Source organism: Phragmites australis, chromosome 6, assembly GCF_958298935.1.
Source record: "Phragmites australis chromosome 6, lpPhrAust1.1, whole genome shotgun sequence".
Taxonomy (NCBI): Eukaryota; Viridiplantae; Streptophyta; class Magnoliopsida; order Poales; family Poaceae; genus Phragmites; species Phragmites australis.
Window position 1 is genome coordinate 15,375,591 of NC_084926.1, and position 15,010 is coordinate 15,390,600.

The window sequence follows — 15,010 nt, forward strand, 5'->3', positions numbered from 1 at the left end:
GTGTCAAAAAGTACGGTAAACTAATTTTAAATGGCTAGAAATGACGCGAAAACTATTTTTCTGGAATTAAACCTAATTTTTCTAGAATTAAAACTAATTTTATATACAACAAAACATATTAAAAGCATTTATTTTATCAAAGAAAATATTTTTAAACTTTATCAGAATTAATCTATATTTTCTAAAACTATTTTCCAAATTAAAACATTTATTCTAACATTTTTGGAATAATTTTTACACTAAAAAACATTAAATAATATTTACAGAAATAAAAATAGAGCTAAAAACATATTAAAACATTTATCTAAATCATTTAAATTTTTTTGGATTTTTTTAAACATAAAACCTATTTTTCAGAATAATATATGTTTATGAATTATTTTTTTAAAGAAAAATTGAATTACTGCGCAACTATGATTTCAACACGCTGACTAGGACTGCCACGTGGCGAAACCGCTGCCAGCACGTCATCAAAACCACCCAGAAAAACCACTCTGGGAAGTAAAATGGACGGTATTGATAGTTTGAAGGAGTAAAATGGACGGTTTAAGAGGTCAGGGGTTATACGGACAAACGTGATAGTTTGAGAGAGTAAAATAGACTTATTCCTTTTGAATATTATAGAAAAGAATAAAACATCATTTATTTTGAGATCGAGGGAGTAATAGTTTTTGATGTCGTGGTAGGAAGCATAGCCAGAGTTTTGACGAAACATGGTGCATGCACTCATGGATGGACTAAAAAAAAGGCTACTACTTGCGACCGAATGGCGTGCGCGAGCGTTTACACAGTGCGCTTATTTCCCCGTGTGATACATGTTAATGGTTCATCCACCCACATTTCATTCACATATTCATACCATACTACTAGCTGAACTAAGCATCGTCGGCACAAAAAGGTGCCGTTCCGAGCGGTGTCACCGCCGAGCCTGTAGCGTGGGTATGTGGTTCCGGCTCATGAAAATTCCACTAGGAGCATGTGGATGCATGGTTTATTAGGACCGTTTATTTATATTTAGGTTCGTGCTACATAGATGGTTAAGAAAAAAATTATAGGTAGTTAAGAAAATTAATAGATTGATGAATATTAGGTAAATATATGAACGATCAAAATAGATTATACGTACACTCTGGCTTTAGGGGAGGGCAGAAGAGTTTGTAAGAGGCTTTGACCTTGTGTGCTTCAGCCCTTGTCAACGCCAGTCTTGAAATTTCTGGGTACCAAAGCGGTGGATGGTGGGCTTCCACATGACGACCAAGGCTGATCCCTGTGTGCATGGGGCTGGCACATTAAACCTCTCTTACCAACTCTTTTTTATGCTACCTTTTAATATAAACTAGCGGGAGTGTCCTGCATAATTGTGCGGCTAGCATAAAAAATCCAAGATCACCCTACCTTTATCATCAAATGTTTTTACCATATCATCATTCTTTTTTCTACTATTACTATACATGCTCATTGATAGACATGATTTGAACTTTGGTCTACCATAACAATATTCATCTGTTTGGGCACTATCGTTATCTTTTTACTCTATTTCAGTAGATTATGCTTCGCAAGCTCCTATTATCAGTTTTTTTTTCTATTCCAATTGAATAACTTTTTATTTAGGTTACGAGGTCATGCGCAATAATCTGCGCGGTCTGTGAACTTCTCTTTATCCTGTTGCCTTTCTAACACCGCAACCTTGAGCTATATGGTTCAAGCCCAATGTAGCTGAGCCCATATCCTCATGTACCATTTTTCACTCTTGTGTCTTGCTCTGCATATAAATGTCTTTGTTGGTGTTTCTTATCGCTGCCAGAGGTTATAGTTCTACCATCAGCAATCTACGGATTACGTCTTGCTCTGCCACCCATTGATGTCGCTGGCCGTATGGGTTGCTAGGATTCTTTTTTTCACTTCATACATCTCTGTCATCTGCCATTGGATACGTTGTGTGAGCTTGTCTTCCACCTCAACACCACTACATGGTGGCAACCTTGGCATCAATGTCCTCCCGCTGGACACCGCACCCATCCTTTTTCCATTGCTACAAAGCGGGCAACAACATCGTCCAATCAAATTGCATTACGTCTACATCGTCCGGGAGGGAGAGAGAATATGTTATATTTTTTTTCTTTCAACTGACGCTTGTTTTTTCCCACAATCTGAATAAATCAGTCATCTTCTTGTATCGGGTCTTATCTCTCTTTTTTCCATTTTACACCTCTCGTATTGTGCTCTATTTCTATCTTTTTCTTTTTTTTTTCTATTACATTTACATCAAAAGATCATTTAAATTGCACTTTTAAAATCTTAAATGCATTAATAAAATTATGTTGCCTTTTTTGCTGGCACTTGGCCTCATTTTTTAATAATAGCATTAGTGGGTAATAGAGAAGCATGTATAGGGGTATTTTGAGTTAATTTTATCGTAATGGTAATGGTGGCTAATTTATAAACAAGTATTATGGTATTTTGGGTTATTTTTTTGTAATAGTAGTTGTGAGTAATTTGTAAACATGTGTAGGGGTATTTTAGGTTAATTTTTTTTATAATGACAGTGGTGAGTAATCTATAAACATGTTTAGGGACACTTTGCTTTCTTTTCCTTTAATTAACATGTTAATTTCTAGACTTTGAGAGCGAATGAGAATGCTTCTTTTGTTAGGCAATTACTAAGATAATACTCCCTTATTTTCTTTTTATATGGCGTATTATGATTTGAAAAGGTTGAATTTCATAAGTTTTGACCAATAATTAGTAAATTATATACATGTTTAGTGTATAAAAGTTATATCAATAGATTCGTATTTCACATATCTTTTAATGCGATATCAATATATTCGTATTTCACATATCTTTTAATGCGATATTAATTTTGCAGCAATTGATAATATTAATAGTCAAAGTATACTTTTGAAGATTTTTCAAATTATAATATGCCCTATAAAAATAAAAGGAGGGAGTAATAGATAAACTCCAACCCCTTTCCTCAAATATAAAAAAACAACTCTTTTTTTTTTTTTGCCTTCTTTTTCCCTTGAAACTTGCCTCTTTAAGTTCCCGGATGAACTTTTCATGTATTGGACTCTTGGGATCATCAATGTTATTGGACGCATGTTGACTTGGTTCAGCACTGCCAAACTCAGAAACTCTTTCAAAAAAAAAAAAAAGCACAGCCAAATTTGAAGGGGAGCGATTGAACAGCTAATAGCTTGGGTTGAACTGATCAGCCGGCGCATGAATGACGAAACTCAAAACATCAGTACTATTCGATACGAAAGATGTTAATCTCTATCAAGATTAACTTCTCAGTGACAACATCTGACCGGTACACTATGACCTATAGACTTTGATCCATCCTAGCTATCCTATCTTCACCTATAGAGAGAAAAGAAAAGGAAAAGGAGAGAAAAAAAACTAGTCTAAATCAAATAGATACATCAAGACTTCGATAGATACCTAAACTTAATTGTGTTTTTTAGGGTGAGGCCTCGGTCCGTAGCGCTCAACCACTACCTCGGCGAACTCCGAACTCGCTCCGTGGCCGAAGTTTGGCCCGACTGAATTTTGTGCCCCAGTGCCCGTTGATCCCGTCACTCCCACGGTTTCAGTTCTCTTGGTGTTCTCCATGCCGGGCTTCCTCCTCCCTTGTAATCCTTTCTCTGTGGATGAATGCTCGCCGGTCGACATGGACGGGTCCTTGACTGCAGGATTAGGCAATATACTGGATTAAGCACCTCGTCAAATCAACAACACTCAGCATATGGAGCGAGAAGGGAAAAAACAGAGCAGAGAGAAACGGACACAGTGCATGCTACAGGCTTCACATAAGCATAGCAGTAGTGCAAGGCTGAAGAAGAACTCACCATGGCCAGCATGGGCTATGGGACGGTCAAGTACTGCGAGCAAGGAAATGGCCAGGAGAACCATAAGAACATTTGAAGAAGCCCTTCTGCAAGTCATGGCCAGCGAGCTCGTACTGCAGGCGTCGGTTTCTGTACGAGCAGCACTCCTAAATCAGGAACCAGCCTCGAGAAAAACGATGAGAGGAAGAGGTGACGATGGTTGCTCGATTTTTATAGAAGCGGCGATGCTTTTCTTTTTCTTTTTTGCTGGTCAGCTCAAGATCGATAGATGGTCAACGCTCAGCGTATGAGATCTCTTACACCACTGTATACAAAGTATAAAACATCTGCTACGCCCGTACCGTGCTCTAGCGTTCTTTAAGAAACCCTAGGTGTTATTTTTCACAGCCCGGTCCCAGACTCCCAGTTGTACCGCCACGCACGGTGCGCGCACCGGCGCTTCACGTGTAAACGCTGCACGTCTGCGTGCCCGGCCTTCCTCCAGGCAGTGGTTGCCTTTCGGGAGTAGAGCCCCCTGTTGGGGCTGTCTGCCAATGCCACGCGCGCCACCAGGTACGGTGCAGTATAGAAAGAAATTATATAAAATTCGATTTTCAGGTCTGTATTCTCTCTTTCCTCTTTGCTGCATATAACGGCCGTTGAATTATGTAAGCATGATATAAATCAGAATCTCGTATGAGTTTTTTTGAAAGGTCTCATAGAATTTGGGTTGTGACCATGCGGTCCTCGCACGTCCTTTAATCGCCTGCACGGCGTCAGGGCTTTAATAAATAAAAAAACCGTCCACGTCGCCTCTGCACTAGATCGTTAAGGACCAAGATCCTATGCTCCTAACCCGTGCCCCCAGAAGATTTAAAAAATTTACAGTCAGGGATCGGGCAGAAGCCAGTTGATCGGCAGTCGGCCGGTTCTCGGATTCCAACAAGATCAAGAGAGACGCACATTGCTAGTAGTAGTTCAGACCTGAGCTCCTGGACCTGGATAGGATACCTCGATCGGGGTATTTTGATTACATCAAATACCAGCACAAAGGTCTTCTTGAATCGCCACAGCTCAGTGTAAACCTTGACGAAACCTCGAGAACATGCATTGCATAGAAATGCGAGCACCGCACAAACTTTCAGAAGTTCAGATGTGAACATCTCAAAGGAACATGCTGAAAGCCGACCGTCTCAAAGGAATGCGCTGAACATCGATTACATGAACCATACAGGCAGTTAATCCATTGGGGATGAGAAAGCTTTGGATGCACAATCAGGCACGTTGCCAGGCCACACTATGCCTTGCAGCAAATGTCTGTGGATATGTAGCTGTGTGCTTGTACACATGAAGCCTTCCTTCCTCCTTAGACATCTATAATCCAAAAATAGCAAACATAATGTCTCAGCATTCCATCTTTCTTACGCTATTTGGTGTACCATCGTATCAACTCGACATTTGCTCCGTTAGCAAACAATCGCTTCAAACAGAGGATTATAGGGAAATATCAAACCACCTTAACGGGAGGACCTTTTCTTCTTTCTCTTCACCCCCACGTTATCGCTCTCGATATCATTAACATTACGCTTGTACCATGGTGCATTGCAAATGTAACACGCTTCCAAGTCTGCATCCTCGTCGTGAAACAACATACAATCATTTTCACATGCATGTATTTTCTCTACTTCTAATCCCAATGGACAGACAACCTGCTTGGCATGGTACATATTTTTGGGCAACACATTCCCATTTGGAAACAATTTTCTCAAGAATTCTAATAATTCATTGAAGCCCTTACTGGCCCAACCATTGCTATCCTTTATTTACATCAGTGTCAGCACCACATGCAACTTGCTATACTCATCTTTACAATTCGGGTAAACTGGTGTTTTAGAGTCCTTTATCATGCGCTAGTACTTTTAATGTTGTCTTTCTCTGGTGAAGTCCCCCTCCCCATCGTGCAACATTTGTTCTATGCCATCTTTATTGTTGCCAACAAAAGTGTCTCCTCTATCGTTTACGATAAAAGTATTTTCAAATGACAACATATCGAACTCTTCGTTAGCCGTCATATCATTGTCTCTGTCTTCTTCGACGGTTGATTGCCCTTCATGCCCAACATCTTTAAGTCCATTGTGCTCAATCCAAAGGGTATAGCCAGCCTTGAAACCCATGCGAATCAAGTGTGCACGAATCTGCTATATGTTTGAAAACTACTTCTTGTTCTTGCAGTCGACACATGGTCATCATGTATAGTGATCAGTACACTTCCTTTTTGGCTTTTTTACGCCGCGGCAGCCCTAAAAAAAGACTCAACGCCAACAACGAACTCTGACTCTCGATCCTTGTACATCCATGAACGGTCCATCTGCAAATCATTATAATTAAACCAATTCAACTTATAATCATTAAACATTTCAAAATCTAGAGAAAATTCATTGAATTACCTTGTATCTTGATTGGTCCCTATTTGATGGCACATCTCCTTCCGATACTTAGGCCGGGTCGGGGGACCCGCCTTCCAAAGGCTGTCGTGTCTGATTATGATCCATAGTTGGACGTGCCATCCCTACAACACAATATTATATCAAATGTGTTAAATTCACTAGGTTGATTAATGAATAGAGGAAATCCATTGGATTATTATTTAAATTTAAGACTTTAAAAATATACGCAATCCACATACTAGAAAATTGGAGCTAGATTTTAGGAGCATTTGCAAATACCACCTTGATTTTTATTTTATTTTGCAAGGATGCCACTCGAATGACGGTTCTAATGGTATTTCTGTAAATTTTTAATAGAAATAATGGTTCAAGTAGTGGCAAATTTGCAATTATCCTTAGATTTTAATATACACACTAATATCTATTTACATGTGCCTTTAATCTACTCTTAAATCATCTACAATGATAAAATTATGATCTTTCTCTAAATTATATCGATATTGGAGCTCTTACTCATTCCAAAATTCAACATCAATCAACAACCACCTAAATTTAAACATAGAGCAATCTAGTAACTAAATTCAACTAAGAATGTAATGTAGATCATCTCTATACATCTAACAATAACAAAGTCGTAAATTTTTCCTAAATTAGATCTTAGTTGAATCTCAAAATCTATAACCATAGAACAGGCACCAACCATCAATCCTAGAGCAATCTACTAAATAAATCTATTTAAAAATAAAATATAGATCATGTCACTAAGCTTAGAGCAGTTAACTCCTCTAATCTTGAATCCTCCAACCGCAAAACAACAAAAAAATAGCGACCAGCGTTGTCTGCTTGGGCTCGCGACGGTTTTGTTCTGGTCGAGCTAGGGGAGAAGGCGAGCTTTTATACTGTAGCAAGTATCAGTGCCGGTTGGTATGTGGAACCAGCACTGATAGTCACTATCAGTGTCAGTTCATGGTTGGAACTGGTACTGATACAGCTAAGTCACTATCAGTGTCGATTCTTAACTCCTCAGTCGTTATTCGCGCGCGAGAGTTTAAGAACCGAGACTGAGACATCTTCATTAGTGGTTACTATTGAACCGGTACTGATAAAGCACTACATATGTGGTATTCTATAGTAGTACATATAGTTGAATATAAAATAACACCTACAGTAAGTTTATATTGTACAAGGCTGATCAAAATACTTCTAGATCACGTGCATACCATTGAAAATTGAAGGTTATTACCTGTGGGATAAAGAAGTAATATGAACCCATTTTCTCCTCTATTGATAATAACTCTTTGACATATTTCATGCCTACTGATCCATAAGCCCTTATCAAGGGTGAATCAGGAATATGTGTGTGTGAGAGAGAGGGAGTCAGGGAAGGGGGTTGAATCTCACCTCGATACCAAATCAAATCCATTTTTTTATAGGTAGGAACCGTGCAAGCAAACTGCAGAACCAATGCCACAGATTTCAAGTTGAAATGATGAGCCCGAGGTTAGCTTCCTCGATAAATAAAACTGTGGAGAAAATGATGATCCCCTAAACTGAGAGCACAACCACATCAGTGCCTTCGTACTAGGTGGAAAAAGTACCTGCCCCATTGCAAGTTTTAATCATCTTCCAATGTTGCTTGGACTTCAAGGGATAGACAAATTCACGCCAAAACTAGTTAGATCAGCGATCTATCAAATAGTTATATTGCATCATGCAGCTGAATATATGGTCAGCTTCAAAATGTCAGCCTAAATTCTATAAATCTACATATGTTATCCATTGCCATGCCGGCAGCAACCAGTGCTCTGGCTGCTCATAGTTGGGTAAATAAATAGCTAAAGAGTCTAGGGTGAAGCATTGCTGAATCCTAAGGCAAACTGGAGCACAAGTTTGAGAGCAAATCCAAAAGGACGCACTTGCCATAAGGGCATAACATCAAAAGAGATACTGAGTCCATAACAGAAGTTCATCACATCAAAAATATGCGGGTCATCACATAAAAAATTCAATTTGAATACGAATATCACCCATCTCATGCCATGGTGGCTCAGATGATCAGATTTCGCGCTAACAAATTGCGAGGGAGAAGCTATGCATACTAACGAAGTGAGCAACAGAAAGTGATCTAAAGTTCAAAACCCTTGATCAATGGTATTTGGGCCTTGAACTGGTGTTGGTCAAGTGGGATCGTGACATTGTCTCCCACAGTCAATTGTAACATTGATCAACGGTATCCATCAAATTTCGCAGGCAGTGTGTGGAAATGAAACAGGGCATAAATAAAATAATAATGTCATAATTATACAACGAACGCCAAAAATTCTGCGAGTGCTCTGCCCACCCACACGCGATCAGTCATCGCCACACAAAACGCATCGCTACTCTTCACCAAACCAGCCAACATCCCCTACTCACAACTGTCATGACTCGCCCTGTTTGCCTGGAAGACAGAAGGAAGGAGGGAGCGCGTCCTTTGTCTGAACTCCTGACGGCGTGAAGCTATGTTTTTGCTTATTGTTGGATTAGGCACAATTAAGCTTGTTTAGTCTTAATTACAGTGATTACCGTTGTAATGAGGGTTAGCTAAGTTGGCCCAACTAGATATAACTAGCAGAGGGTTGGAGAGAGGAGACATCATGTCATTTGTAAGAATTAGACTCTTTTGTTCATGTCCAGAAAATACTATAGCGGTTCCTGAGCTGGGCTGGCCCTGAGGGGGTCGAGCGGGGTGGCCGCCCCGGGCCCTAAAACCGAGAGGCCGCTTTTTATATACCTATGTATAATATATATCTAACAATCCGCACGACAATAGATAGAGTTAGGTCTAAAATAGCACGTAGGTCTAATAGTCCGTATAGTTGGATGTATGTGACCTGGTACCTTCGGTCCATAAAAAATCAAGTGACCTGCCTGTATGCCTAGCCTATTAGGCGGTTTGCCTATTTTGTATTTTCTTCTGTCCAGTCAATCTAGGTTTCTGCGTTCTGTGGAACCACGACTCCAAGGCGTTCCATATGCCCGCAACGTCGATCGAGGATAGGCGTCAACCATTGCCATATGAGTTTGCGTCCCTGGTTTTTCTCCTCTATAGTTTATACTCCACCTCAAATGGATTTGACCCTTGCTGAGATTGCACGTTTGAAATATAAAAAAGTCTCCGCTCGCTCTGGCGATCGATTTCGACTCCGTTGCACGGTACAGGGGCGACTCCCTCGCACGCCCAATCATCACCATCACAAAACCCGATTGTTCATGCTAACAATTATAGAAGCACACAGCTGGTCAACCACCCGCAGTTGAACCTAGCCATTTAGCAGTAAGCAGTTGCCTACCAGCACAGCGTTTGAGCTGTGGTGCTGGCACCTATGAGCAAATAGCTCCAAAGCCATACTGTGGCTGCAAGCTACCTGTTGTATGCATTGGTGAGTAGCTAGAGTTACACGCAGCAAGTTGTATATAGGCATGCAAATACAGCTGATCGAGTAAGTATCTCTACCTAGCTAGCATGTATTAACGTAAGCATACGTACGTATACCTTGATCTTTTACAATTTTGTTCTCGCAAGCATTTACAATAATTTTTTTCTGCAAGCATTTACGATAAGCTAGAATAAACTGGAATACATCTGATCATCAACTGGAGCAAACTAGAGTACGTCCGATCGGACACATTTCAAGTTGTTCCAGCTTACGTAAAGGACGCATTTTAAGTTGTTCCAGCTCATCGTAAATACTCGCGGACTCTAGCCAAAATATTGTCTTTGCAATTGATATATAAATATTTTAATATTTATGTTTAATAGGGCCCTACTTTTAGTTTTGCCCCAGGCCACTGAGATCTCAGGGCCGGTCCTGTTCCTGAGTTCGTCCAATTCCTCCTCTAGCTTGCAATTTCCATGTGAACCTCTCCCGGGTCTGACAACAACGGCACAAACACGTAGCGACAACTTACCTCGAACCTGATCACTCTGCTCCCGGCACTAGGTGGGCTGGCCTTGACCTCATCGGAGGTCCGTTGCAGCGCGTCGAGGCCATCGCCGACGGTGAGCGCCAGGGGAAGCGTTCGTGTGAACGATAAGTCTATGGGGAGGTCGCGGTCGCCGCTGTCAGCCACCTCGTCGAGACGTCAACATCGATCAGGATGCCCCCCACGGCGGCGGCCTGGAGGAGGAGGTGAGGGGGGTCACTGCGGCAGAAGAGATGGGCGGGGAGGCAGCGCCGGTGTGGGGAGAGGAGAGGATGAATTGGGCAGAGGGAGAAGAGGAGGGGGAGACGGGGAGGGGGCGAGACGGCGAGCATTCTGGCGAGGTTGGTGGGGGAGAACCGAAGGAGAAAGGGAGCGGTGGTGGAAGTGGACGTTTGGGTTTAAGAGGGAAGGGGATAAGGTTAGTCGACCCAATTAGATAAATGCAAAACCGTACGAACTTGTGCACGTATAGATTATCTTATCCATCTATTTCTTCATTAGTTGATTTTTCTTATTTACTCTATAATTTTTTATCTATTTATCTAATACAAATCTTAATACAAATAAACGATCTTAACAAGTCATATATACATGTGTGAAAAATTCACATTAACAAATCATCACTCGGTGAGCTTCGTATGGGCCGAGCTTGGAGGGCAGAGTGCGAGCTGTATGGGCATGGGCCCAATCATCACGGGTCAGGCTAGGCTTGCCAGTGCGTATTATTCACGGAATCACGGCCCATAATACCGGCTAATTCCTTTTGGTTTGCATGAAGTATAGACAAGGGCCTAATTAGCATTCCTCTAATAAAGGCCCTAATTAGCATAGTTAAGCAACTTTGCATATCTAGCTCTGAAAAAGAAAAGTAAGACCTTTGTTTGGGGAGCTTTTGCTTCACTCCAAAAGTAGCTTTTTTCCAAGAATTAGCTTGTTCTGCCTTTTGATTTGCAGTTACTGAGTGGCTTTAGCGAAAGCAAGTCCAAACGCTAACCCCTTTGTTTTTTGCTGATGGGAATGCATCTCAATCCATTAACCAGACAGCCCAGCCAAATCGCTGGTCAAGTGACTCAATGTAAAGTCCAATGTGATGTGATCGCACATGTGGGTGTTATGCCCTAACTTAGTGTCATGTCTAGAAAGAACATGCGCGATATTATTTGACTCTCTACAATAGAACAAGACCGAAATACAAAGCTGTGGTTTGGTATGGTTCTGCCTTTTCAAAGGGAAAAGCTAGGCATAAAGCTCCCTTGAGACCAGCCACAGTGAGAGAGAAAACGATGCTCCAGTAGGGGAGAGAAGACCTAGGCACCGATTTTGCCAGTGCAGTACTCAACGGGCAGTTAAATAAACGTTGGCTGCGAAAAAAAGTAGTTGCCTCGATGCTGGGTAAAATATTACCACAGCGCCCTCTGTGTGGTTTGGTTAGACGATTTGTCGTATTTTATTCCGGGACAGGCCTCACATTACTTTCGGCATCGATGCTACAGACTGCGACGGAAAAAGCAGTTGAAGCATGAAGCATCACCAGGACGTTGCGGTGAGATGGATTTTAAAGGCTCGTCTCACTACAGAAAAAATTTGTACGGATGATTTAAAAACTATGCGAAACGTATAAAAGATTTATACAGACGGCTTATGACTGGGATCATCTGTACTATGAGAATATCACATATGATTTAAAGTTTCAAGTTGTCTGTGAACAAGGAACAATATATGTGACTCGCTGTCGGTGACACAGGAACCAGGGGTCTCCGAGTTCCGAGGCCAGATCAGCAGGCTGCCACGTGACGCCCTCCCGTGGGGATCATCTCCGCGAGGTACGAGAAGACTAAGTTTTGAGAGAGGGTACTCGAGTCATGAATAGTGGTCCCCGAGTACCCGAGTTCCTCGATGACCCGAGAAGACTAAGTGCCGGGAAGAGAGTGCTCGGGGCTGTGAACAGTGGCCCCCCGAGCACCCGAGTCTCCCGAGGACCCAAGGAAATCAGTTCTGAGAGAGAGTGCTCGGGACCGAGAACAGACGGCCCCGAGCACTCGGTTCCCCGAGGACCAAGAAAGGGCATATCCGGGAGAGAGTGCTCGGGGCAGCGGACAGTGGCCCTCGAGCACTCGGTTCCCCGAGGGTCTAAGAAGTCATTCGCCGGTGGCCTCTACGGAGGTCCAGCGGTGAGGTGTCAATCAATGAAAGGCCCGATGCTGTATTTAAGAGGGTGCGTGACCTGTCACCTCCAACTGCTCCTCCACGCTTGCTATCAGTCCCTGCCATGGCCTGGTAGGGAGGCGTGGGACATTTAATGCACGGGTCCCATCGCGGGACATCCGGCGGGCCTCGGGATAACATCACGAAGCCCAAGGCGCCCCGCCTGCCGCCCTGCTGTGTCAGGCCTGCTCTGACCGGGCGGGCACGCCGGGCTGCTCGGTAGCTACCTGGTGGGTCCTCCCCGCGGCGTCCGTTGAAGAACGGCATGATGACGAACAAGACCGGACGGGGCGCGTTTTCAACTCTCCCCGTCACCTCGCGCAGCAGCCCATGATGGTTGCTTTCCATTTATGGCGCCTTGGAATTCACGCCCTCCCTTTCTGGGCACGCTACTGCCCCGGCGGGTATTTAAGGCGGGGCGAGCACCCCGGAGAAGGACCAGTTGACACGGGACAATAGCCAGACCGAGTGAAGACAAGCTCGAACTCTCGGCAACCGACGACAAGCACCGAAGAACAAGAAGCACGAAGCTCTAGACTAGACAAATATTCTTGTAACCCAGCAGAACCTCTGAGAGACATTCTCAGAGCATTTATAGCATACACACAGGAGTAGGGTGTTACGCTCAGTGCGGCCCGAACCTGTCTAAAAACGTCCTGAGCTTTTACTGCCTCCTGCATTCGATCCTTCCATTCCACCTGCATCGCATTTACGCCCATTTATTTCACCCGCAAAACAGATTCAGAATCATCCCCCAGCCGAATCTCAAAGGGGGTCCCTCTGGATCCCTGCTTGAGGAGTCAACCCTCCGACACTCTCATTTTGAGCTGTCTGTGAAAATGGTATAATATAGACGGCTCTAATTTAGAACCGTCTATAAAATAGGAAAATTACAGATGGCTCTGATTTTGAGCCGTCTGTTATGCATATTTTTGCAGACGGTCGTAAACTTAGAATCGTTTGTACATTCATTTATACAGTACTAAATTTATATATTACTAAATGTAAAACTGACAACAGTCATCCACTAGATCATACACACAACAGATCAAATATATCAACAACAGATTTGTCATTTTCATTCAAACTCCATACACAAATCGAACATCTTCATTCAATATCACAAAGTCATACATATATCATGCAAAGTCTATGAAACTCACTAAGTCATAAACATAAGTAATATGTCAACATTACAAAGGCTCACAACATTTGCAACCTTTACCGCTTCATATGGAGGCTTGACAGCGCACTTGACCTCCAAATTTATCATTTTCATTCAAAGCAAAGCACTTCATTCTTCATTCTTCATTCTTGAGTCAACCACGTGCCTGATAATATAAACCAACAAATTAGCTTTAGCACACTGAATTAAAATAAAGTAATGAGTTTATTTGCTTCATTTTCTATATCATTATCCATGAAGATATAATAAATCAATAGACTCCAAAATGCAAGCATTTTCAATATATTAAACTGATCAACTTCTATTGAGATTACAAACCTTGGCTCCTAAAGTTGTTGCGATCATGAAATTTGCCGCTCTTCTTTATGATCTCCTCATGTATGAAATAGATTAGCCATTTTTAAAAATACATAAGACTGTTCTTCTCGAGAATATTTATAGGAAATTTATATATCTATAGAAGAAAATTAAAATAGTTAGGCATAACGATGAAAAATGCACTTCAATATACTATAATTATACTAACCGGTGGATATACTGGTGGACTAGAGCCAATGATTTGAATTATATACTGGGCAACATAGTACCCACAGAGATTGGTGCCCTGAGGCTGCTTGTGACATTGCAGAACTTTATGATGTAAATTTAGTTCTATAGAATGCATATTATAACTGTAAATTGAGTTACGACAGAGCAATTATTACTAGGAACTTATGTTGGTGGGTTACCGAGGGCTTATCTCTCTGTACAAGTTCGTCCATCGAAACATGTATCGCGAAAGCCCTTGTTAGCAGGTCTATTAGATTTGAATATCTTTCTGTGTCATAGTTCCTGGGGTCGAAGTATATGCAGTGTTGATTGTGTGTATAGATACAAACTAGTGTCCAATTGTCTTGGTGGTTTTATGGTAGAAGAATAAGATCTTTTGATCCGCAGAGAGAAACCATGGCTTCCGCAACATATTTCTCGACCTCCCCCGGAGACCAAGTGATCGTTGACCCACATACAACATGTGGGTTGAGGAATCCAATTCTCGGATTCTCTCTCTTGGCTTCTTGAATCATATGTCTACATATCAGAGTAATATAGATGAATGAGTGTATCAATGAGTTAGGTGGTTCATTAAGCATAGACTATGATTAATAACACTTACAGTGTCCAACATCTCATTAGACCGACGTCTAGCATGTCACGACGGTAGAGGAGGAATAAATCCTCGAAGGTCACAAGGAAGGTTCTAGCTGGTTTCAGGAAATATTGCCATTGGTACTTGGCACTAAAACCATAAGGAGAAAGATGTTTCTCCTCATGGATCCTCTTCATGTGTACGTCATGCAGAATCATACTTGTCCAGCCCAATTGCTCTAACGCTT

The 15,010-nt window shown here is 41.9% G+C and overlaps 1 protein-coding gene across 1 annotated transcript; it reads right to left on the reverse strand.

The window, feature by feature from the left end:
* Positions 1–3,150: 3,150 nt before the first annotated feature.
* LOC133920501 (uncharacterized) lies at positions 3,151–4,002 on the reverse strand. The gene is made up of 2 exons (XM_062365116.1): positions 3,855–4,002; positions 3,151–3,692 (listed from the first exon to the last, which is right to left on the reverse strand). The coding sequence occupies exons 1-2, from the start codon at positions 3,949–3,951 to the stop codon at positions 3,454–3,456; spliced, it is 336 nt and encodes a 111-aa protein (XP_062221100.1). The 5' UTR covers positions 3,952–4,002; the 3' UTR covers positions 3,151–3,453.
* Between the last annotated feature and the right edge of the window lie 11,008 nt (positions 4,003–15,010).